This window comes from Trichosurus vulpecula, chromosome 2, assembly GCF_011100635.1.
Source record: "Trichosurus vulpecula isolate mTriVul1 chromosome 2, mTriVul1.pri, whole genome shotgun sequence".
NCBI lineage: Eukaryota > Metazoa > Chordata > Mammalia > Diprotodontia > Phalangeridae > Trichosurus > Trichosurus vulpecula.
The window spans coordinates 178527711-178554903 of record NC_050574.1 but is presented as its reverse complement, the minus strand read 5'-3'; the positions used below and the strand labels follow the sequence as shown (position 1 = coordinate 178554903).

The 27193-nt window shown below is 37.9% G+C and overlaps 1 protein-coding gene across 1 annotated transcript in view; it reads right to left on the bottom strand.

Annotated features, from left to right (window-relative positions):
* Nucleotides 1-3015: 3015 nt before the first annotated feature.
* Nucleotides 3016-27193, bottom strand: part of PARP4 (poly(ADP-ribose) polymerase family member 4) — a 117476-nt gene continuing 93298 nt past the window's right edge. Inside the window, 6 exon segments of the mRNA XM_036743997.1 lie at nucleotides 3016-3664; nucleotides 8919-9051; nucleotides 14488-14587; nucleotides 15556-15657; nucleotides 15758-16312; nucleotides 16538-17038. Coding sequence (XP_036599892.1) covers nucleotides 3463-3664; nucleotides 8919-9051; nucleotides 14488-14587; nucleotides 15556-15657; nucleotides 15758-16312; nucleotides 16538-17038 — 1593 coding nt within the window. The 3' untranslated portion in view covers nucleotides 3016-3462.

Below are 27193 nucleotides of genomic sequence, written 5' to 3'. Positions count from 1 at the left end.
GACATTGTAACTGCCCTCCAGCTTTGCTAACCCAGATGTTGGTTTGTATTTGGTCTGTTTATAATGTATGTTTGTAATTCGTTTGTATTTGCTCTGAAGTTTTAGGGTGCTGGTTTTTCCTCCTGAACTAGGTGAATGATATTTGTATGTTGGATTAAAGTGAGAGTGTTAACCCCTTAAAGTTACTTTCCTTAGTAAAGCATATCAAAGAACCTGTGTTAGGGGCCTTCTGTGTGCTGGTTGTTGTTGGTCTTACACAGCCACAGTAGCTGCTAGCCAAATTGTTGCTACAGGGCCCAACTCCTGGCTGGTTTGCCAGAAGACATTGAGGGAAACTGTGCAGGGCCAAGGTGAAATATTAGTTGCTTTATGTTCTTGTGAGGTTTAAGTATCAGCTTTCCAGGGGCACATAATTATGCATATAATTTACTGAATCCCTTTTTAAGGATTGCACTCAATGGGAGCTGTGGGTTTTTTGTGTCTTTTAGGATTTCTTTTTTTGTGTAGGATATACTGATTCATATTTTACATTGAGTCCTGTTCTGCTCCCTGCTTTTTGGGGAGACCAGGAACTAAACTCTTAAGTAATTTTTGCCCAGGGCATCATGGAGGACATTAGGGAGTTGAAAAATGTGAGAAAAGGGAGTCTAGTCTCCTGTCTTTAGAGGTCAAGCTCCCCAAGACTGAATCAGGTAGGAATGTATGAGTTTATAGCTGAAAGGGACCCCTTGAAAGAGAGAGAGAGAGTTCAGTGCTACAGGCCCTTGGGCCCAGCCACAGTCTTTCTTGTTAGATAGGCCTCTCTAATGTAGCCCAAGATCACACTGGCTTTCTTGGCTGCTAATTACACTGGTAACTCATTCACTGATTTTGTAGTACACACAACTCTCATATAGTTTTTAGACAAGCTGCTGACTGTGAGTTGTAAATGTGATTTCATTGGTATGGGGAAAACCCGGGAAGGAAGCTCCCTCTGCCAGCCTATTAGCACTTGTTCCACAAATGACAGTCCCAGAGGGAGCCAACATTGAGAAGTTAAGCAACTTGCCTAAGGTCACACATCCAAGATGTGTCAGAGGCAGGACTCAAACTCAGGTCTTCCTGACTCTGAGATGGCTCTCTATCCATTACGCCAAAGCCAGATCAGGAAAATCAAACTGCATACATAATAACTACAATGATATGAAAGAAGAAAACAAGGCCAAAGGCAGTGGAACTTCACGTAGACCTATTAGTGGACACACAAAAAAAGCATATTAAATAAGAACTCACTAACAAAAATTGCTGGGAGAACTAGAAAACAGTATGACAGAAAATAGGCATAGACTATCATCTTACACCCTTTACCAAGATAAGTCTAAATGGGTATGTGGTTTAGATATGAAGACTGATACTATAAGCAAACTAAGAGAACAAGGAATAGTTCACTTGTCAGATCTATGGAGAAAGGAAGAATTTATGACCAAAGAAGAGAGAGAGAACATTGTGAAATGCAAAATGGATGATTTTGATTATACTAAATTGAAACATTTTTGCACAAACAAAGCCAATGCAAACAAGATTAGTAAGGGAAGCAGAAAGCTGGGAAACAATTTTTACAGCCAGTGTTTCTGATAAAAGCCTCGTTTCTAAAATATATAGAGAACTGAGTCGAATTTGTAAGAATATGAGTCATTTCCCAATTGATCAATGGTCAAAGGATGTTAACAGGCAGTTTTCAAAGGAAGAAATTAAAGCTACCTATAGTCATGTGAAACAATGCTCTAAATCACTATTGATTAGAGAAATGCCAATCAAAACCACTCTGAGGTACCATATCACATATGTCAGTTTGGCTAACATGACAAAACAAGAAAATGATAAATGTTGGAGAAGATATGGGAAAATTGGAACTGTAAGATATTGGAAAATGCATTATTGGTGGAGTTGCAAACTGATCCAACCATTCTGGAGAGCAATTTGAAACTATGCCCAAAGAGCTATAAAACTGTCCATACCCTTTGACCTAGCAATACCGCTTCTAGGCTTGTATCCCAAAGCGATCATTAAAAATGGGAAAAGGACCCACATGTACAAAAGTATTTATAGCAGCTCTTTTTGTGATGGCAAAGAATTGGAAATTGAAGGGATGTCCATCAATTGGGGAATGGCTGAACAAGTTGTGGTATGTGAATATAATGGAATACTATTGTGCTATAAGAAATGATAAGCAGGAGGACTTCAGAAAAACCTGTAAAGATTTATATGAACTGATACTGAGTGAAATGAGCAGAACCAGGAGAACACTGTACATTGTAACAGCCATATTGTGAGATGGCTGACTTTGATAGACTTCGCTCTTCTCAGGGATGCAAAGATCTAAGACAACTGCTGTCCACATCCAGGGAAAGAACTTCGGAGTCTGAATGCAGATGGAAGCATACTATTTACTCTCCTTTTCTTTTGTTGTTTTGTTTCTTCTTTCTCATAGTTCCTCCCACTAGTTCTAATTCTTCTTTACATCATGACTAATGTGAAAATATGTTTAATATGAAGGTATAAGTAGAGCCTATATCAGATTGCATGCCATATTAGGGAAGAGGAAGGAGAGGGAGGGGGAGAAAATTTAAAACTCAAAATCTTATAGAAGTGAATGTTGAAAACTAAAAATAAATTGTAAAAAAAGCATATTAATTTTTTTTCTTTGTTTATTGAGTTCCACCCTGTTAAATGCCAAAGGTTTATGAGAACATTAATTTTACTTTCTTCATGTGTATGTTTATTTGATTATTCATTTTATCGACAGTTGTGGATTTTTTTCTAAATTTTTGAACATAAGGCATTGTCTATAGAAGAACAGGGTTGAACTCCTAATTCTACCACTTGCTAGGACAAGTCATTCACCTTCTGAGCCTCAGCTTTCTTCTCTGTAAGATGGGAGTGATAGTACTTGTACTTATTATAACTCAGTAACTCACTGTAACCAAGAGACAGATTAAATCATATGAAAGTACTGAAGAATCCTGAAGGCTTAGATTATTTCAAATGTCAAGTTTATTATACTCATTGAATTTGTGCACATAGAGTGAACATTTTTTATTTTCTGGTTCTTAGTCCTAAATATGACATATTCAGCATTCCTTTTCTAACTCAGAAAACAATGATTTCCTTTACACAAACTTAGTGACAACATGAATGTTTATGTGTTAAGATTTAACATTTAACATTTAAGTACTCAAAGAATTAGTCATATCAAAATATCAAAGTAGGTTAAACAGTAAATTTTTTATATCATAATTATTCCTTTTTTATTGCCAACAGATAACATTTGTTTATTATGATGTAGCTTGTTTGATTTTCAAATGCCTGCCTTATAAATTGAATATAATCATAATTTAAATTACATTTTAGTAACCTTCTATTCAAAGTAAAGTACTTTATATACCCAAACACGAAAGAGCTTCAAATACAGTTTGACAAACTTTAGCCTAGACTGTAATTAAGTACTTTGTGAAGAGCAGATCTGGTGCTTATTGGTTAAATTCCCAACAGCTGCTTAGTGGCAGAGTCCCAGTCTTTACCCAACTCAAGCCGACGGCAAAGAGATGGATATTGTGCTTCTGTTCTTCTTGCCCATTCCACTGCTTTCTTTACTGAATCAAAACTCCAGAACCTGGCACAGGATCTAAGAATAAATGGGACTATTAAACTTCAAAATATGGCTATAGAAGAAACCAGGCCTGTGGCCTAGCATTTTATATTAGAAGAAATTTTATCATAAATGAAAACATTAGGAATACTACCATTACATTTAATAAAAACAACTAATTGAGGCAACCAAATTCTTTGGCCTGTCCATATCCCTTCATGATAACAATGACACTTGCACATTTAGTCCTTGTCCCTAGCAGAGATGTGTAGCCACATCTGTACTACTGCCCAGAACATCCTTCCAAGGCCTTTCCACTTCCCCACATCCTACCCTTTTTCAAGGCCAAACTTAAGTAACACTTTCTCTGTTAATCCTTCCCAGACTGTTCCAGCCCATATTGACCTCCTCTTTTACTTGAATTCATATTGCATTTGTAACCACTATAACAAGCTAGCACTTAATTAAAGATGGTTTATTAGAGAGGAAATATGGCTATTGGTAAAGTGCTACATCTGGAGTCGGGAAGAACTGGATTCAAATCCAGCCTCAGAATTATTAGCCTTGTGACTATAGGCAAACATTTAATCTTTCTGAGTATAAGACATCTGTAACACCTACCTCATAGGGTTGTTGTGAGAAGTGTATGCCAAATGCTTTACAAACTTTGTTATCATTATTATCAATATATTATCATTATTAACCATTTCAACTATGTTAGTTCTGCCTCCCAATTTACCTGCAAATGAATAGAGCCAGCTTGGTTTTGTAGTAGATAAAGCACTGAGTCTGGAGTCAGGGGGACCTGAGTTCAAATCCTGCCTCAGACACTTATTAGCTGTGAGACCCTGGGTAAGTCACTTCATCTCTGCCTGCCTCAGTTCCCTCATCTGTAAAATAAGGATTATAATAGCACCTACTTCCCAGGATTGTTATGAGGATAAAATGACATAATTTTTATAAAGCACTTTACAGACCTTAAAACCCTGTAAAAATGCTAGCTATTATTACTAAGGGCAAGTGGGTATGGCATAGCTTATACTGCTTTATGTATTTTTGATAGCTAGGCACATATTAGACACTACTCAGTACTTGTTAATTAAGATTGATGATTTGAAAAGTAGAAAAAATTTTTCCTACAAACAGTGCTTAAAAACTCTAACAACACTCTTTAAAAGTTCACCTTGATTTTGGTCGCTTGAAACAATAAGAAAAGGTCATTTATGTTTTACTTTACTGCCTTCTTAATATAATGAATGGGATTTCGAATATCATTATGTTAAGAAGAGATCTGTAAAGAATGCCAAGGAGTCTTCAAGAGTAGGTCTTGAAATAAAATCGCATTGAAAGTTCTGCTTTGCTTTGGGCAAGGTTTAGGGGTCATGAGTAATTTGAGGATGTCAAAGTTTTATACTCTAAACACATACACATATACGTGTATAAACATACACACACACACACACACACACACACATATATATATGTATATATAACACACATTTTACTATTTTTTTTTGTAGTGCTAAACTTTTCAATCTTCACAAAGTCCCACTCAGTGTCTCGCTGTGGTATGGAGTTGAGCCCAAAGTTCTTAAAATTTATGCCAGCAGAGCAAAGCTGGTTTTATTATGCTGGAAAGGTTTGATGATTGGTCTAAGAAGAAACTGTCTGCTCTGAGGACTGAACTAGCTAAGTATGCAGAGGCTTACCATCTCCTGTAGGATGGCCACACAGTGACCACATTCTTTGGCAATCCATAAAATAGGAATATTTCAAAACTAATTGATCTGGGATTTCATTGATAAAGTATTCCTTCCAAGATTCATGTTACAACAGAGAATTGATAGCCTGATAAATAAGGAGATAATAAGAGAGCATCTAGCTGCCTTTGATGAATTCAAGTCACCCGGCTCAGAGGAACTCTAACTTGGGTTCTAAAAGAACTGGCACATGTGATTCCTGAGCCACTGCTGGAATATTGGAAAGAACACAGAAATCAAGAGATTAATAACCACAAGATTAGAAAAGGGCAAATATCCTGATTTTCAAAAAAGGGAAGCCAACAGAGTCTACAAAGTCTAGGCCAGTAACTTTGACATCTACTCCTGGGAAAATTCTAGAATGGGTGTTTGAAGAAACTGTTGGTGAACAAGTTTAGAAGGGGACTTACAGACCACAGTCACACCAGACTGACATCATTTCCAGTAGTAGACCAGGGAGATGCAATGCATATAGTTTACTAGATTTTAGCACCACTTTTGATAAAAAAGTCTCTCATACTACTTTTGTGGAGAAGGTAGGACTAGACAACACTGCAACCAGATTAAGAACTGCTCCCACGGCCTGACTCACAGAGTAGTCGTTAGTGGTTTACAGTGGAGTACCCTGCTGCATTTGACCTGTGCTGTTTAACAGTTCCATAAATGGGTTGGCATAGATAAAGGCAGAGATGGTGCGCTCATCAAATTTGTCGATGACACAAAGCTGGAAAGAATAGCTAACAGTGGATGACATCATCAGGATCTAAAAGGACCTTGATGGGCTAGACTAGAATATTGGTGCTGGATCTATCTGACGATGAAATTCAACAGGGATCAACGTAAAGCCTTGCTCTCGGGAATAAAAAATCAACTCCACAAATATAAAATGGAGAAGGCACGGCTAGACGCAGGAATGATAATTACAGAGAATTTCGTCCCCCGCCCCCAAACTGGGATCATTGTTGTTTGTTGTTCAGTTGTGACCAACTCCTCATGACCCTGTTTGAGGTTTTCTTGGCAAAGATACTGGAGTGGTTTGCCATTTCTTTCTCCAGCTCATTTTACAGATGAGGAACTGAGGCAGACAGGGTTAAGTGATTTGCCCAGGGTCACACAGCTAGGAAGTGTCTGAGGCTAGATTTGAACTCAGGAGCTTGAGTCTTCCTGACTCCAGGCTTGGGACTCTATCCACTGAGGCACTTAGCTGCTCCAACCCAAATCATCCTCTCCCACAAATAAACACAGAGTCCAGATGTGGAGAGAGTGGACATGGACTTAAAGTACAATAATATTAAGGCACATGTGATCAAGACAATTCAGAACTCAGGAAGTGCAGGGCCTAATGCTCCTTCTCTCCCCAGGCCTCCTGAAAATCACTGAGGGTATGGTATGGGTGACGGAGGAGGGTGGCTGGGCTCCGCTCAGGGTACAGAACTTCAGCTAGATAGTGATCTCAAGGGGGGCTTGCTTCTCTAGGATACTGCATCTCCACTGGATGAGTCAATGTGCTAAACCCCCTGTTGAACTTTCCGATAGGCAGCTCTCATTTCTACCGCCCCCAGTCTCAGGCTTGCCTGGTGCCACTATGCTCTGTAGCTAGAGTGCTGTCTTTGGGGATATCCTTAGCAGAGGACTGGCTAAAGCCTTTCTGGTTCTGCTCCTTCAGGGCAGGGCCTCAGCTCTTCAGTTTTCTCTCATCTCCCACCAGGGAGGAAGGACAAGGGCAGCTTCTCCTGTTTGGCAAATCTTCCTATTTCAGAGCTCAGTTACTTTGGTGAAGGACTTTGCCCTACCTAAAGATAACCTGTGTGTGCATATCCCAAATTCCTGGATCTATGCAAATAAATGGCAGGGAATTGTTCCCTAGGCTTTTTTGGTTCTAGACTTTTCACATGCAATTGATCACCTCTGGTTCCCCAAAAGTTGTAAAATGTTTTATTTGCGCTTGAGGAAGGGCCTCAATCATCCATTTCACCATCTGTTTTTGCCATTTAGGACTTCAAATTTTGCTGAAATCTGAAAAGGACACAGCCCTAAATAATGATTTATGTTTTACAATATTCTGGACATAGGAATGTACCTCTATATAATATTAGAAGAATAGCTAATATTTCTATATTGCTTTAATATTGCTTTTGCAAAGTGTTTTACAGACACCATCACATTTGACTCTCATCATAACCCTGTAAAGGGTTACATGACTTGCTCATGGTCCTAAAGCATAGTGAGTGTCAGAGACAGGATTTTAACAGGGATCCCTTCTTACCTCAAGTCCTCTTTAAACTACACCATGCTGCTTGCAAAGTCATAAGACTATAAGAAAAATGTTTCACCTACTTAAGAAAAAAAACCGATTCCAAGGACTGTACAAGTACTCATTTACATAGTACATGTAATACAGAAATAGGATGTGCCAATTCCCAATCATTTATTGAAACACATTTCCAAAAGATCTCCACTTGCCAATGTTTACTGACCTAATCATTCTTATTACATCTGCTACATGTCCTTGAAAGCAATATACCTGATTATTCTAAAATATTACATAGTTCAGACTATGTATTTTTGATAGCTAGGCACATATTAGACACTACTCAGTACTTGTTAATTAAAATTGATGATTTGAAAAGTAGAAAAAAATTTTTCCTACAAACAGTGCTTAAAAACTCTAACAACACTCTTTAAAAGTTCCCCTTGATTTTGTATTTTATTCAGCATCCAGAGAGGCCAAAAAAAATGTGAATTAAAAAAAAGGATTACCGGATTTGGCAATTAGGAAGTCAACAGGACCTTTTGACAAAGCAGTTTCTGTAGAGTGGTGATAACAGAAGCCAGATTATAAGGGGGTTGAGGAATGAATAGGAGGTAAGGAAGCAGACATATCAAATGGAGGCAACTCAAGAAGCATTACAGTGACAGCAGGGAGAGGGAGAAAGGAGGATGGGTACTCAGGGTACAAGTTTTTTTTAAGACTATGATTAGCACTGTGCTCTGTTCTATGAGCCAGACAGAAGCAGCTTGTTGGTCTTATTTTAATATTGTCTTATGATTAGAAGTTGGGAAAATAATAAGGATGGAGGGGCTAGAAGGAGAGGGATGGAGACAGTCATTCGTTGAAAAGCCTCTCTAGTGGAAGAACTGTAATATCATGGATTTAGATCTGGAAAGTCCATTAGAGATCATCAGTCCAGAAGTGTCAGAAGAAGGAAAGGATGGGGATAACTGTACCTTGACCAGCAATGTATTACCTCTCCCAACCATCAGTTTGGTGACTAATGGTCACAATACATAACTTCCAGGGGCAAGATGAGAAATCTCTCTCTACCAGAGACCTTTATATGCTTAAGATTATAGGAAGGTTTATTAAAGCTTAATTTAATCAATGTTTAAACATAAAATTGAGTTGCTTCTTGAGAGTAGGGATTGTTTCATTCTTTATATTTGTATTTCTAGCAGCTAGCAGGGTTCCTGGCTCACTTAGTAAGTGCCTATTGGTCAACTGATTGCTCAATACTGACTCTAAGGCATACCTGTAAGCAGCTGAGTCATCTAACTTCATCAATGACTTGACGGCTATCCCTTCTAGCTCCAGCTTAGTTCGAATGAGCTGCAGCACCAGAAATGTGGCAACCAGCTGTAAGACATCTTCTTTTCCTTTGGAACCTAAAAGAAAAGTCCTAACAGTCATTTCCAGTTGAGAATAGTAATACCACTAAAAATATGAAGACATAATAGTGGATCATGAAACAATATACAGAACAACACCCTGAAGAAACAGTATTCTGCAGAGCACATTTAATTTAATGTTCTTAATATTAAATAAGAGTAATATACAAAATTGACACTCACTATGCTACATCACCACAAAGGCAGCTAAGCTCGGGTTGGTTCTGCCAAACTTGAAAGACTTTGATTACAGGCCTGGTAATGGGTTTTTTGTTGGTTGTAGACAGCCAGGCTAGTTAAGTTCAGAGAGCCTCATCACCCAAAAGGTGGCCACTGGGTGATGATGCTTTTTTTTGGCCATAGGAACTCACAAAACTGAGTATTAAGGAGGAATGGTTTTAATCTGCTTTTGTACAAGAAGTTCCCATACTGATTAAATCACAGATCATTAGGAGTAAACTGTAGAAATACTTGAGATCATGTATATACAATGAAGGAGCAGAGCTCTGAGTAATCATTCTTTCTCTTAATGAAGAAAGTCTTATTCAAACACCTAGGTTAGAGTCCAAGATTACATGTTTAAATGTTGAATTTTTTGTAGTTTAAAGTAAAGAAGTCTTCACTGTAAATCAAAATAAAACTTTGGTGGAACTCTTGTAGTAGAATCTCTAAAAATTATTTTCTCAAATGCCTACTTCTTAACAAGTTTTTCATTTTATTTTTCTTGCTTTTTTGCAATACAGAATATGTTTAATACAGAAATATGTTATGCATGATTTCACATGTGTAATTGATATATTGCTTGCCTTCTCAATGGGGAGAGGAGAAGAACTGGGAGGGAGAGAATTCAGAGCTCAAAATTTTTTTAAAAAAATGAATGTTAAAAATAAATAAAATATTTTTAAAAAGAAGAATAATGAAAATTTTAAATAACTACAATGATAATAATAATTTAGGAATAAAATAAGAAACCTACTTCTCCAAAGCGGTCCCCAAAAGAATGATTGGTATCTTTTTTTAAAAAAGCAAACTACTGAATATGAGAGCTGCTTTGACCTGATTATGAAAAAGAATTCTAAAAGTAATAAAGGTTTTTTTCATTTCTGCCAAACCCTCCCTTCAAATTGCAATCTTATTGTGTAGAAATGGAAAAGGCTCTTCTAATAATGATAGTTTTTTCTTCCTTAACCAGATTCTTCCATGGGACCAGTGAGAAGGAAGGATGAAGGTTCATAGTTAAATGTGGTCACTCAGTATGGAAATGGAGAGAGAGATCAATTCTTTTTCCTCTATTGTCCACTTCAGAGAGAGAGACTATGAGAGTCTAAAATCTGTTCCTTCTAAAGTGCAGTCAAATGGCCTTCCTCTAGTCCCACACACACAACATACTATCTTCTATCTCTGCTTCTGCCCAGCCTGTCCCTCGTGCCAAAATATGCAGTCTCTCCTTGCTGCCACGTAGTAGAATTTCTAGTTTCTTTCAAAGCTCCCGCCTTTCCTTATTCCTCCCCCTGGTTGCTATTGCTTCCCACTCCAAACTACCTTATATTTCATATAATAACATGTGCATATGTTGTCTCCTCCACTGAAATGTGAACTCCATGAAGAGATGGACTATTCCCCCTTTGTATCTCCAGCACCTAGCACAGTGCAGCTCAAGCAGTACCTCCTACATGAAGCCTTCTCCTTGATTCCCCCAACTGTTAGAGCAATCACTCCCAAGCCATTTTATATTGATTTGTATTCTGCATATGCTTGCACATGAACCTGTCACCTATTCCATTAGACTATATGCTCCTTGAGAGTATGGATTGCTTCATTTATTGCCCTTGTATCCTCGGTGCCTAGCACAGAGCCTATCACACAGTAGTTAATAAGTATATGTTATTGTTATTTGGTTGTTTCCTTTCCCAAACCAGGTAAGGAGGACCAAACTACAGTAACTATATTTTCTGAAACTCAAGTTGGTCCAACTGGTTTGACAAAGGATCTTTTTTCTCATTTGTGAATAGGACAAAAAATCTGAAATTGGGATAGTTCCAGAAAATTCAGGAGGGATAGTCACCAAACTCAAGAGACAACTAATAGGGAGAGGCTGATAAGCAACAGTAGATATGGAATTTGTAAAGAGAGAAAGTTGGAGGATGAAGAAAAAGGCAAAAATGTGGATCTTGGGGAATGGCGATGGGACTTTGGAAAGTAGCTAAGGGCACAGCTAGTAAAAGGGACCTAGCAGGGGCAACAGACGAAAAGGAGGAGCTCTTCCCAACAGGATCTACATTTTCATAGTATCTGTCCATTTTTGACTATACGATAATGTAAACAAAAGGAACGCTGAATGAAAGTGGACACAGTAATTATGTTGACCAGTTTTGGAAAAGTGGATTGGAAAGGATGGAAGAAAACCAGTATGGAATATTTCACACAAGGTCAGATGCTGTGCTGGGTTTTGCTTAACTTTTTTTTTTTTGTGGGTTCGGATTGGGGTAGAGTAGTGCATTTCCTGGAAGGACTGGAATTAAAAAAATGAGGCTACAGTTAGCTAAGGATAAAGGGAGATGGCAGTGCTAGCTTCTCTGACCCTTATTTTTACAGTTAGTTCTGGGTTACATTAGTGAAAGTTTGGGGCCAAAATAGAAAGTCCAGCACAAGAGACACAGCTCCTTGTTCTCCTACTGATAGCCTGGTTTTATTACTAAACATTGGAAATAATAGCTAATAATAATAGTGTTTATACACAATTTTAAGGTTTGCAGAGCACTTTATATACATTATTTCACTTGATCTTCACAACCACCTTGTGATATAGGTGCTATTATTATCCCCATTTTACAGATGAGAAAACTGAGATTGAAAGAGGTTAAATAATTTGCCCATGGTCAACGCAGCTATATAGTAAGTGGCTGAGGAAAGATTTGAACTCAAGAGTTCCTGACTTCATGTCCAGCCTTCTATCCATCATGGGACAGAAAAATTTAGGTGGGTCTAGGCACTTTAATGAACATGAGGATGTTAGCAACAAGTAAAGGGCTGAGTTGAGCTCAAGGTTATTTACTGGAGATGAGCCTCTGAGATTCAAGGGACATTAAGTCAGTTTTGCACTACCTTCAGTCATAATGCACCATGGCTAGACTGGCCTAACTTTTTTGCAACTTTCAGTATAGAATATAAGAGATGAAAAAGTTGGTAACAGGTAAAACTCAAAGAAACTTTCATTAACTTAGTTGTGGAGGTCTGGGATTTGTATAGTCCCAGAATCTCAGTGTTGAAAGGATCTTGAGGTTCAACTGGTCTAACACATACCTGACCAGGTATATCTTCTATAATAGCCTAGAGCAGTCATTAAACCTCCCTTTGAACACCTTCAGTGATGGGAAACTCACTTCCTTTCAAAGGCAATCCATTTCAGTTTGGGAAAGCCTTGATTGTTAGGAAAACTTTCATCAATATCAAGTCTAAATCTAATTGCAATTTCCACCTACCACTCCTTGTCCTGCCTTCTGATACCAAGTAGAACAGGCTTAATCCACCTTCAAATTGATGTCCTTTCTAATACTTGAAGGGCAGCTAGGTGGTGGAGTGTATACAGCACTGGGCCTTGAGTTAGAAAGACTCATTTTCCTGAGTTCCAATTTGGCCTCAGGTACTTGCTAGCTGTGTGACCCTGGGCAAGTCACTCAACTCTCTTTGCTTCAGTTTCCTCATCTGTCAAGTGAGATGGAGAAGGAAATGGCAAACCAGTCCAATATCTTTGCCTAGAAAACCCCAGATGGGGTCACGAAACATCGAACACGACTGAAAATGACTCAACAACAACTGACACTTCAAGACAGTTATCACATTCCTCCTAAATGTTCTCTTTGCCAGGGTAAATATCCTTAGTTCCATTAACTGATAATAGTGGCATGGTCTCCAGTCTCTAAATCATTCCAGCTGCCCTCTGCAAAACATGCTTGAGCTTGTTAATATCTTCACTAAACTGCGGCACCGAGAACTGAAAACAGTACTTCATATATGGTCTCACCATCTTAATGTATAATAGGACTATCGCTTGCCATGTTCTCACATGATCAGTCCCAATAAAGTGTAGCATAGATTATTGTAATAGTCTCCTAACTGCTCTTCCTGCATCCTGCAACTTCCCTCTCTAATTCATGCTCAATATGTCTGCCAAATTAATATTACTGGAACAGCAGGTTACACAGTGTCATATTCCTGCTCAAAAACTTCAGCAGATTTCTATTCTTAGGATAACATACAATGGCCTCAGGCTGACATTTTCTTTCTTTGCCAATGTTTTACTGATGCCTTTTATTTCTCATTATCTCTCCACTCCTACTCCAAAAGAACCTTCTCTGAGTTCTTGTTAGAACTTAGAGTGAAGGAAAACAAACCCACAACACATCATCAATCTGACATTTAAAGCACTTTCACAGTCTGGCTCCAGCCTTTCTTTACAAGTTTAGTCCCCTTCACTCACTCTATATTCCATTCAAACTGGACCACTAGCTTCACTTCGGACTTAACATTCTGGCTCTCATTTCTGTACCACAGGCTGCCTCCCTGCCTAGAATACTGCCTCCCTTTGCACCTTTGCCTCTTAAGATGCTATCTTCTTTTCAAGGTTCAGCTCAAGGGTCATGTTTTAAATGAAGCCTTTCCTGACATTATCGTTCCCACAAATGTTAATGCTTTCTCCTCTCAAGTGATCTCTGGGTCCATGCTGTATCCCAACGCCAACAGACTCGAGGACAGGGATTGTTTCATTTTTGTATTGCCATCACTTGACAGCTTGCTTTGCACACAAAAGCTTAATAGACACTTATTGACCAATCACATATAGAGGCATAAATTCAGATATCACTTTGGGCTATTACTTCTCAGCATTTCTCCCTACGAAGTGGTGAAATTAAGCCAAAGTCTATGTTTAGCCTGGAGACCAGAGGTTTGCCAATCTGCCTTTATTAGCATTCTTTTGATCACAGGACCATAAATTTGGAATTGGAAAGGACATCAGAGATCATCTAGTTCTACGGCTTCATTTTACAATTAAGAGAACTGAAGCCTAGAGAGATGAAAGGATTGCTCCAGGTCACCCACGCAGTAGCAACAGAGAAGAAATTAAACCCAGATCCTCTTAACTGGAAATTCAGCCCTTTTTCCATTGTGCCACATTTCCTCTCCCCAGCTGAGGGCTTCAGGTTCAAGAGATAAAATTTTGAAGCTGTATCGATATCTTCCACCTAGCAATACAATCAGGGTGTTAACAATGTTAATCCTTTGACTAATCTCAAAGTATATAACCACTTAAAGGTTTTAAAGGTAAGCACACAAATACATTTATTCTGAATGCAGAACAGCAAAAAATTCCTTTATAGTTAATATAAATATAATCATTCTATTTGATGAGTACTAGAAAGGAATTGAGTTTACCTAGGGATTGAATGCCTTTTTGCATAAGAAAGATGTTTAAATTATTCACATTCAGGTTTAAAATAAGCCCAAGCTCAAGGTTAAGTTTCCAAAAGCCCTCCTGTAAAATTAAGGGGAAAAATAAAGAATGACAATTAGAATTTCATCTCATAATTTAAAAAAGTGATGAATTTTATATATTTTAATTCATTCATTTTCTATTTTAATTCAATCAAGATTTTTAAAAATTTGTATTCCTATAGTGTTAAAATGCATAATAGAGGCCAATAAATCTTACTACCGAAAATATAATACCACATCGTAATTTTTTGAATACTACAAAAGTTAAACTCCTGATAGCATTTATAAATAAGAAGGTAGATCAGCAGTAAAGTTGATTTTTTTAAAAAATGAATCTGGACTATAAATGTTCTTAGGTACACCAACACTTTCAAGTTTAATGTCTAAGTATCCATGTTATGTAAATTATTGGAAGACTCTACATGGCCCATATGTAACTCTGGGCATCCTGATCTCTATCTGAAGAGAGGGATTCTTAGTGCTTCAGAGTATCAAAAATGGTACTAATACAGGCAGAGGCACAGGTTAAAGGGCAGATATTTATGCAGGCCTGATCTTTAGAATGTAATAGGTGTGGTCAATCACTTATCACCAGTATTTCCAATAAAATTAACGATTATAGCAAATGAGTTAGGTCTTATTACCAGTACAGGAGTTCAATGTATAGAATGTTTATCTGCATAGTCTATTATAGGATGTGTGGAGGAGTTTGTGACTGTTGTTACATTTGGAAACATATCTACAGTCTGAACAGATGATGCATAGAAAAATATATATATTATATACATACATGCACATGTATATATATACCACATATAGTTTTATGTGTATATCATATATTTAAGATTACACTCATAACAAAGGCTATGGCTCATGCTGAAAACTGAAAAAAAAAAACCCTGAAAACCATATATAAATTCAAAAACATAGACATTTAAAGTTTTCGCCCCTGTTAACTTATTTAGAAACAGCCTAGAACTTCAAAAGATGCAAAGGGAAGACAGATACCTCACTCTGAAGCCCAAAAACCTGAGTCCAAAACACCAAATTCTCTTTAATACCACTCAACCAACTTTCTCTGTGGGTCATATCAGTCTGGTGTTTTTGTGTCTGAAAAGCAAAGATAAAGTCAGTAAAAGAATTCTTTCATGTTAATGGTTATACAGATCTTATCCAAGTTTATTTATGTTACCAAAACACGTTGCCTTACCTTAGTAATTGATGAAGTAACATCCTGTACTACAGAACTCTTCACTGGAAATAAAAAAGCTGAAGTCACTATGTCTGACCTGGAATCCTTGGATGGAGAAGATGGAGGCTGACGCGGCCGTGGCAGTTCTTCATTATTTTTCCTTCTAAAAATACGTCCATGACTCGATGCAACCTTTCGCATTTCTCCCCCAAATAATGATAAGCTTCCATGATCAACATCTGGAGGAGAGGCAGGCTTTTGCTGAACTTTTAAAAATGATTCACTCATTCTCCTAGGTTTTGGAATCGTAAGTGAGGCACACTGAAATTTAGGAGGACATGCGGCAGCACCAGAAGGAAAAGGAGGAGGAATATCAAAATGAAGAGAAGAGGAGAAAGTGTTACCTGAACGTTGGCCTGAAGGAGAAGAGAAAGGAGAGTTTGCAGAAAGAAAACTAGGAGTAGGAGTAGGGGGGTTACCACAAGATAAGCCAAAGCCTGAAGAATTACGGGAAAAGAAGGAATTGGAAAATGAAGAACCTGCTGGAAGAGGAGAGGGAGGGGGAGGGAGGGGGATAAGGAGAGGGGGAGGGGGAGGGAGATGGATAGGGGCAGGGGGAGGGGGAGGGATAAGGCCAGCGGCAGGGAGAGGGGGAGGGGGAGGGATAAGGCCAGCGGCAGGGAGAGGGGGAGGGGGAAGGCCAAGGACAGGGGGAGGGAGATGGATAGGGGCAGGGAGAGGGGGAAGGGGAGGGGGAGGGGGACAGCCAAGGCCAGGAGAAGGAGGAGGGGGAGGGATAAGGCCAGTGGCAGGGAGAGGGAGAGGGGGAGGGGGAGGGGGAAGGATCCGGGGAGGACTTGAAGAGCAAAAATCACTCTTTGTTTGGAGGGTGTTTGCACCCTTCCAACCCAGTTTTTTATGTTTCTTAAATACAAATGTCATGTCTGAATCTTTCTTAGTTAGATCTAATGCCTTGGCATGGTCATACTGGTCAGAAGCAGGGAGGGACTTTTCTGCTGATATTTCTGGTAATGCATCATGGGAAAACTCTAAGAAATGAGATGGAGCATAACAGATTCCCTCCATAGGTGAATCCAATGCTAAGTCCTCAGCTATGCACGAGAATAGTTCAGTCTCTTCTTCTGGCCAGCCATGGAAATGATGTGGTGCTGAATAGTTCCTCACAGGGGAAGCAATGTTTGAAAAAGCAGCATTCCCTGAACTTAACTTAAAAACATTTGGACCTTCATTAGAAGCTTTTAAAATTTTCTTCCTTCTTCCAGCACGTTTTCGCAGAGCCTGTGATAGTTCATGAAGGAAAGGGAAAAACAGAACAAAATACAGAATTTCAGTCTTTCAAGAAGTTGAATGACTATGTCGCCTACCAAGGAAAGAACATTTGAGAGAGGTGATTTCCAAAGTAACCTAAATTATGACAATGGGAATATAACTACATGATTAAGACATTAAGGGTTTCCTAAAGATTTTTAAACTGTTATTGTTATACTCCAGTTACTCTTTGGATTTTTTTTTCCCAGTTTCCTTCTTTTCCTTCTAATTTTGGCTGCATTGGTTTTGTTTGTGCAAACCCTTTTTAACTTCATGTAATCAAAATTGTCTATTTTATCTCCTATTATTCTCTCTATCTTTTGTTTGGTCTCTTACCTATAGATCTGATAGGTAATTTTTTCCATACTCTCCTAATTTATTTATATCACTCTTTATGTTGGAATCATGTACCCATTTTGAGCTTATCTTGGTATATGGTGAGAGATGATGGTCTATGCTTAGTTTCTGCCAGACTGTTTTCCAATTTTTCCAGCAGTTTTTGTTGAATAGTGAGTTCATGCTCCAATAGCTTAGAGCTTTGGGTTTATCAAACACTAGGTTACTGTGGTCATATTTCTGTATATTGTATACGCAATCTATTCTACTGATCAACACTCTATCTCTTACCTAGTACCAGACTGTTTTGATGATTACTGCTTTGTAGTATAGTTTGAGATCTGGTAGTGCTAGGCAGCCTTCTTACTTTTTTTTTACATCAATTCTTTTGATATTCTTGAACTTATGTTCTTCCAGCTGAATTAAGTTATTCTTTTTTTCTAGCTCTATAAAATAAATCTTTGGTAGTTTGACATTCTATTGGTATGGCATTGAAAAAGTAAATTTAGGGACTACTGTCATTTTTATTATATTGGCTCAGTCTACCCATGAACAATTAATATTTCTCTAGTTATTTAGATCTGTCTTTATTTGTATGAAGTGTTCTGTAATTGTACTCATAGAGTTTTATAACTGTGTTCATATAGTTCCTATGATGTCTTGGCAAGTAGACTCCCAAATATTTCATGCTGCCTGCAATTATTTTAAGTGGAATTTTTCTTCTTATCACCTCCTGCTGGGTTTTGCAGGTAATATATAGAGATGCTGATGATTTGTATGAGTTTATTTTATATCTTGAAACTTTGTTAAAGTTGTTAATTGTTTCAACTAGTTTTTTAGTTGATTGTCTAGGGTTCTCTAAGTAGACCATCATATCTTCTCCAAGAGTGATAGTTTTGTTTCCTCATTGCCTATTCTTATTCCTTCAATTTCTTTTTTCTTGCCTTATTGCTATAGCTAGTATGTCTAATGCAACTTTGAATAATAATGGTGATAATGGACATCCTTGCTTCATCCCTGATCTTACTGAAAAGACTTCTAGTTAATCCTCATTACAGATAATGCTTGCTCTTCATTTTAGATAATACTATTTATCATTTTGAGAAAAGCCATTTATTTCTATGCTTTTTAGTGTTTTTAATAGGAATGGGTGTTATATTTTGTCAAAAACTTTTTCAACATCTAAGGACAGAAACAATTTTTTTGCTTTTGTTATTGATATTATATTATAGTTTTCCTAATACTGAACCAGCCTTGTATTCTTGGTGTAAATCCAAGCTAGTGACAGTGTATGATCTTCGTGATATATTACTGTAGTCTTCTTCCTAGTATTTCTTTTAAAATTTTTGTGTCAATATTCATTAGGGGTGGCCTTGAGGCCACAGGTTCTCTACCCTCATCTAAAGTTTTCTTTCTTTATTTTTTCTTTCCCTGGATTAGGTATCAAAATCACATTTGTGTCATAGAAGGAATTTGGTAGGACTCCTTTACTCATTTTCCAGAATAGTTTATATAGTATTGGAACTAATTTCTCAATAAACATTTGGTAGAATTTACTTATAAACCTAGCTGGTCCTGGGAACTATTTCTTAGGAAGCTCATTTATGGCTTGTTCAATTTATTTTTCTAAGATGGAGTTATTTTAAGTATTCTATTTCTTCTTCTGTTAATCTGAGCTACACATACATGCACATATATATATATGTATATATATATATTTGTAAATATTTACCCATTTAATCTAGATTATCAGTTTTATTGGCATGTAATTAGCAAAAATGGTTCCTTATAATTTCTCTTAATTTCATCATTGGTAGTATCTTCATCTTTTTTATTTTTGATACAAGTAATTTGGTTTTCTTCTTTCTTTTTAAAAATCAAATAAATAACTATGCATACCCTTTGATCCAGCAATAGCACTACTAAGTCTGTATCCCAAAGGGATCATAAAGATATTTATAGCAGCTCTTTTTGTGGTGGCAAAGAATTGGAAATTGAGGAGATGCCCATCAATTGAGGAGTGGCTGAACAAATTGTGGTATATGAATGTAATGGGATACTATTTTTCTATAATGAATGATGAGCAGGCAGATTTCAGAAAAACCTGGAAAAACTCACATGAACTGATGCTGAGTGAAGTGACCAGAACCAGGAGAACACTGTCCACAGTAAGAGCAACATTGTGTGAGGATGAACTCTGATAGAATTAGCTCTTCTCAGCAATATAATGATCTAAGACAATTCCAAGAAACTCATGATGGAAAATACTATCCACATTCAGAGAAAGAACTAGAGTCTGAATGCAGATTGAAGCATACTATTTTCTCTCTCTTTTTTTTCTCTCTCTCATGGCTTTTCCCTTTGGTTCTGTCTCTTCTTTCTTGATATGACTAATGTGGAAATATGTTTAATATGATTGTACAAGCATAACTTATATCAGACTACATACCATCTTGGAGAGGAGGGAGGGGGAAAATCTGTAAATCAAAATCTTATAAAAGTGAATGTTGAAAACTAAAAGTAAAAAAAAAATAAACTACCAAAAAATCAACTTAAATAGTGGTTTATCTATTTCATTTTTTCATAAAACTTAACTCCTACTTTTATTTGTTAATGCAATTGTTTTTACTTTCTATTTTATTAATCTCTCCTTTGATTTGTAGGATTTCTATTTTGGTACTTAATTGAAGATTTTTAATTTGTTCTTTTTCTAGTTTTCTTTAGTTGCATGTCCAATTCATTGATTTGCTCTTTCTCTCTTTTACTGACATACGCATTGAGATATATAAAAATTTCCCTTAAGTTCTGCTTTGGCTACATCTCACAAATTTTGGTATGTTGTCTTATTGCTGTCATTTTCTTTAATAAAATTATTGATTGTTTCTATCAATTGTTCTTTGACCCACTCATCTTTAGGATTAGAATATTTAGTTCCCAAATAATTTTTGACCTATATTTCAAAGGCCCCTTATTGAATGTAATTTTTATTGCATTATGATCTGAAAAGGTTGCATTTAATATTTATGATTTTCTGCATTTTTGAGGTTTTAATGCCATAATACAATTTATATTTGATTTCTCTGAAGACACTATATACACTTGAGAAAAGGTATGTTCCTTTCTATTCCCATTCAGTATTTGCCAAAAATCTATTATATCTAACTTTTCTAAAATTCTATTTATCTCTTTATCTTCTTTTTTATTTATTTTATGGGTAGATTTATCTATGTCTAAGAACTGAGGTCCCTTAATTGTATCATTTTACTATAAATTGAGGTCCCCCAATGATATGGTTTTGCTGTCTATTTTCTCTTGTAACTAATTTAACTTTTCCTTCAGGAATTTGGATGCTATGCAATTTGGTGCATATGAGTATTAATATTAATTCATGGTCTATGGTACTTTTTAGCAGAATGTAGTTACTCTGATTGCTTCATTTAATTAGGTCTATTTTTGCCTTTGCTTTGTCTAAAATAATAATTGTTATTCCTGCCTTTTTAACTTCAGCTGAAGCAGAATAGATTCTTATGCTTCAGCCCCTTACTTTAATTCTGGGTGTCTTTATGTTTCGAGTGTGTCTCTTGTAAACAACATATTGTTGGATTCTGGTTTCTAACCTAATCTGCTGAGTAGCTAGATGGTACAGTGGATAGAGCCTTGAGTTGAGAAGACTAATCTTCCTGAGTTCAAATCTGGCCTCAGACACTTACTGGCTGTGAGACCGTGGGCAACTCAGTTAATCCTATTTACCTTAGTCTCCTTATCTGTAAAATGAGCTGGAAAAGGAAATAGCAAACCACTATAGTATCTTTGCCTAGAAAACCCTAAATGGGGTCAGGAAGAATTGGACACAACTGAAATGACTAAACGACAACGAATCCTTTCTGCTATCTGCCTCTGTTCACAGCTATGGTTGTTAAGTGCATTTCCCTCTATCCCATTACCTTCTACTTCTTTTTATTTTTAAACCCTGTGCCCTTCTCAAAAGGCTGTTTGGCTTCTGATCAGTGTCTCCCTTAAAATAAAAATAAAAAAAACTCTAAGGTTTTACCTCACACCCTAAAAATAGGCAAACATGATGAAAAATATCAATGTTAGAGGGGTTGTAAAATGATAGGCACATTAATGCCTGTGAAGCTGTGAAATGAGAGCCATCTTGGAAAACAATTTGGAATTATGCAAATAAAGTGACTAAAGTATCCATACCCAGGGATAATATCCATATTATATCCATAACCAGGGACTCCATTACTGGACTTATAACTCAAGGAAGCCATCAACTAGAAAAAAGTCCCCACATATACCAAAATGTTTATAACAGCCCTTTTTGTGATAGAAAAGGATTGGAAACAAAGGATATACCCATCAATTGGGAAATGGTTAATCAAATCATGGTATATAAATGTAATGGAATATTACTGGGCTATAAGAAATTATGTATCTGATGAATACAGAGAAGCTTGGAAAGAACAATATGGTCTAATGCAATGTGATAAAGTAAGCAGACTCAAGAAAACAATGTTCACAATTAACTACAACCATATAAATTGAAGAACCAGCATATACCATTAAGTGAATATCACAAAATTATAAAGATTAAACATAACTCAAACAGAGAAAAATGAAAGGATACTCCCAAACTACCCCTTCATGAAGGTGGGAGGTCCACAGGGGTTATATATTGTACATGTTTTCAGACTTTTTCAATTTATCAACCAGTTGTGCTGATTTCTTTTCCTCTCTAAAAAGTATTCTTTGTTATATGATATGGCTCTCAGAGAGGTGGAAGAAGAAGGATACTGGGGAATGACTGTGATGACATAAGGAAAAGAAGACCAATAAAAACCTATTTAAAAAAAGAATAAGGGAATGAGAGTAGATTGTTATGCACATTCTTATTCCTATTCCATACAAAAGTAGGAGAATTTACATTAGTTTGCTGCTAATGACCTCCATTGATTAATAACATACACACTTGTCATCTATCAAGACTGTAGAAGGAGGTGACAGCACTTTACCTTCTCCTTAGATCACCTACACATTATACACAAGCTAGAAAACTAGAGGAGAATGTAGTTACCAAATTCCACTTTTAGGATAAAACAGATTTTGCATTTGTTTTCACTATGAAAAAAGGAGGAGCAGTAGCATATGCCGAGTTGGGGCACTGACAATGAGATTATGTTAATTAATGACACTTTTTACTATAACTATTTTGATAGAGATAGGTATAAGAACTGGACCTGTGAGGTTACATAAAATTCTCAGATGAGGAATTTCTCACTACTATTGCAGGTCATTACTTCTCTGTAACTTAACAGACTTCAGCCCTGAGCTCTGATATTAAGTGACTTGCCCGGAGTCACACAGCTAGTATGTGTCAGAGGCAGGACTTGAACTTGGGTTTTCCTGACTCTGAGGCCAGCTTTCTATTCCCCATGCCATTCTGCCTCTCTATTTAGAAAAGTAAACACATTTTAAAAAGCATTTGCAATGCAGTTATGGTGCTCTGGAAATGGAGCAACAAAATAAAAGTCCTGGATCTATACTTTCCATCTCTTGCTTACTGCTAGTAGAACTGGGGTGTAGTACAAAGAAAACTTATCAGCCTTCTCTCTTTTTAATATCAGTCTAAATGACATATTCATATCTTCTCCTCTGAAATGTCAATCAGCCAATAAACATTTATGAAATGTCTACTTTGTGTGAAGAACTATGCTAAGTGCTAGGGATACAAAAAGAGGCAAAAGACATGTGTGTATATATATAGAGATATATATAGATATAGATATACATATATATATGAAAAATAAGAAATTGAACTCAGGTCCTCCTGACTCCAAGGCTGGTGCTCTACTCATTGCACCACCTAGCTGCCCCCAAAATAAGAAATTATTAAAAGAGGGAAGACAATGGAATTAAGAGGGGTTGGGAAATGCTTTCTATAGAGGATAGGGTTTTAATTGGAACTTGAAGGAAGCTAGGGAAGCCAGGAGGCTTCCCAGAGATGAGGAAAGAGAGAATTCCAGGCACTCAGGACAGATAGAGAAAATGCCTGCCACCAAGAGATGGAATGTCTTATTTGAGGAACAGCAAGGAGGCCAGTATCACTGGATCTAAGAGCACATGGTGCAGAATAAGCTGTAAAAAGGCTGGGAAAATGGTGGGGGCATGTGGAAGGGGTTAGAATATGAAGAGCTTTGAACAACAAACAGATTTTGTATTAGATCCTGGAGGTGATAAGGAGCCATTGGAGTTTATTGAATGGGGAAGGGGCAGAGTGACATGGTTGGACCTGTGCTTTAGGAAAATCACTCTGGCAGCTGAAGGGAAGATGGAATGAAGCGGGGAGAGACTTGAGGCAGGCAGACCCACCAGTAGGATGTTGCAGGAATTAAGGTGTGAGGTGATAAGGACCTGGTGGCAGTGTCAGAGGAGAGAAGGAGGGGTATTCGAGATAGGCTGAAAAAGTGAAATGAACAGGCTTTGGCAATAGCTTGGATATAAGTGGTTAGAGATAGTAAGGAAGCCAGGATAACTCCCAGGTTATGAGCCTGAGGCACAGGGATGATGGTGTTGCTCTCTACAATAACAGGGAAGGTAAGAGGTAGAGAAGGTTTAGGGGGAAAGATAATGAGCTCTGTTTTAGACATGTTGCATTTAAAATATCTATTGAACATATAGTTCAAGATGTCTGAAAGGAAGTTAGAAATAAGAAATTGTAGGTCAGTAGAGAAGTTAGAGCAGGAAAGGTAGATTTGAAAATCATCAACATAGAAATGGTAATTAAATCTATGGAAGCTGATGAGATCACCAAGTGAAGTGTGACAGAGGGAGAAGAGAAGAAGGCTGAACCTTGAGGGACACCTACAATTGGAGGGCATGATCTGGAGAAGGATCCAGCAAAGAAGATAGGTCAGAAGGTTAGGAGGAAAACCAGGAGAGAGTGGTGTCCTGAAAACCTAGAGAGCAGATGGTGATCAATAGTGTGAAAGGCTACAGAGAAGTCAAGGAGAATGAGGATCAAGAAAAGGCCATTGGATTTGGCAACTAAGAGATCCTTAGTAACTTTGGAGAGAGGTATTTTAGTGGGATGATGAGATCAGAAGCTCAATTGTAAAGTGTTAAGAAGTGAGCAAGAGGAGAGAGAGTGGAAGCACCTATCATAGAGGGCCTTTTCAAGGAGTTTGGCCACAAAGGGTAGAAGAGATACAGAATGATAGTGGGGATGGAAGGATCAAGTGAAAGAATTTTAGAGAAGAAGGAAACAAAGACATGTTTCTAGGTAGAGGGGAAGGAGCCAGTAGACAGAGAGGCATTAAAGATAAGTGAGAGAGTAAGGTTGACAGAGGGGGCTGTCTGTTGGAGTCTATGGGACAGAATGAGATAATTTGTGGAAGAGTGGGCTTTGATAAGGAGCAAGGCTAACTCATCGTGTGAGACGGGGTGAAGGAAGAAACAGTAGCAGAAGGCATCTGAGTGACATGAGATGAAGAGGGTATAAGGAAGTTCACTGCAAATAGCCTCAATTTTTTTGGAAAATATGAGGCAAGGTTCTTAGGTGAGTGGGTGGGGGAAGGGGGAACCCTGAGAAGTTTGAGGAGGGATACAAAGATTTGGAAGAGCTGCTATGGGGAGTGAGACAGTGAGTTGATCAGAGAGGTACAAAAAGACTGTCTTTTGCCAAATGCCAATGCCAAATTGGGCACTGGGGGCCCTGTTGAGGTTGTCTCTACCATCATTCAGCAGCACTAGTGTCAGAATTAAGGAAGACAATGGTGGGAGTCATCCAAAGCTGAGGCTTGCTTGGTAGGGTACAATTGTTGATATGATAAGGGAGCCAAGGACTCAAGAGAAGAAAAGTGTAGAGTTGAGCTGATTCACCAAGGGATCAAGATGTGGATAAAAGGAGAGAGTGGGAGTGTGGAGGAGATGACCTGGGAAAGAACTGAGGGGTTGACGGATTGGAGGGAAGGCAGATGGAGAGGCAGAAAGCCATCCGATTATTATCAGTTGAGGAGATATTGAAGGTGGTGCATTTGTGGGTGATGGCAAGATGAAGAGTAAGATCATCTGTGTGCAGCTGAGGTGAGGTGGAGGAGCATCATGGGAAGCTGACTACAGAACTGAGTTGATCAGGGTGTTTGAAGGAGAATCAATACAGATGTTGAAGTCCCCTAGTAGGAGAGCAGGAGCTAATGAGGAGAGAAAAACTGATGGCCAGTTACCAAACTCTTTTAGGGAGGAAGGACAGTGACCTGGACATCTGTAGACAATTTCTACCTGGATTTGATAAAGTGGTAGATACAACTAACATGGACCTTAAAGGAGGAGAGATTACTGAATGATAGAGATAGGAAAACCTGAAAGTGGCAATGGGGAGCAAGGGATATTCCAACTCCCCCACCTTGACTAATGAACTGAGGAGAATAAACAAAGGTTCAACCAGTACTGGAAAGGTGGCCAGGGAGGCTTTGTCATCAGGAGGGAGCCATGTTTCAGTGATTACTAGTTGTTGAAAGTCATGGGAGAGGAAAAATATTAGGATGAAGGAAGTTTGTTGCCTATGGAACAGGCATTCCAGAGGGCAGTGGAAGGGGTGGGTGGTGCTTGGTTAGGATTTTGGGGTAGCAGGGTTGAGGGTGATGGGAAAATGCAGAATCATTGGTATATGTAGGTCTAACCAGATGAGAGAATGTTCATTACTGAGTGGAAGGCAACACTCTTCTTTACAGAGGAGGCTAAAGATTAAGGCAGGAGACAAGCACAACATGAAATGGAATGCACTTGGTTAGATGGTCAAAGGGGAGGCCTTATTTCATCACTTGTCTTAACTCCAAAGGCTGAGATTCCATTGCATTTATTGTCTATTACCTATACCAGGAATTAATCATAACACTTTTATACTGTTATTTAAATGGTTCACACATACACACACACATATACATGTAAAACATATGTACATATGCATAAAATGTGTGTATATGCGTGTATATATGTGTGTACCTATATAAACATGTTATGTATATACACACATACAAACACACACATATATATATAAAATTTCCCCTTTTGGATATGCATACCATATAAGTTCTTTGTCAGCAGGGACAATTTCTCATTTTTTCATCATTTAAAGTGCCTTCCATAGTTCAATATATATAGGAGATGCTCAGTAGATAGTTATTGAATTGAATGGAGGATATGGTAGATGCAAAAGCAAAGCTGTGCTATTTTCACTGTGGCAAAGAATTAGAAACTGAAAGGGGAGCCTATTAATTGGGAAATGGCTGAACAAAGTTGTGGTTTATGTTTGTGATGGAATGCTATTGTGCTATAAGAAATGATGAAGGGATGGTTTCAGAAAAACCTGAGAAGACTTTTTATGAACTGATGCAAAGTAAGCAAAACCAGGAGAATAATTTATACAATAACAATAGCATTGTAAAGACAAACAACTTTCAAAGATTTAGGAACTCTTATCAATACAATGGAACCAGCCTCAGTTCCAGAGGCCTCATGAAGTACTACCTATTTCCAGATAGAGAGAGGATGGATTTAGAGTGCAGATTGAAGCATTTTGCAGGAGGGGGGGGTGGGGGGTGGGGGGGGTGTGGGGGGGGGTGGGGGTGGGGGTGGGGGGGTGGTGGGGGGGTGGTGGGGGTGGGGGTGGGGGGGGGGGGGGGGGTATGTTTAATGCAGGAATTTGTTTTGTTTGACTATACATGTTTGTATTGGGTTCTGTTTTTGCTTTTTCAGTGGTTAGGAGAGAGGAAGGTTGGAGGGAGA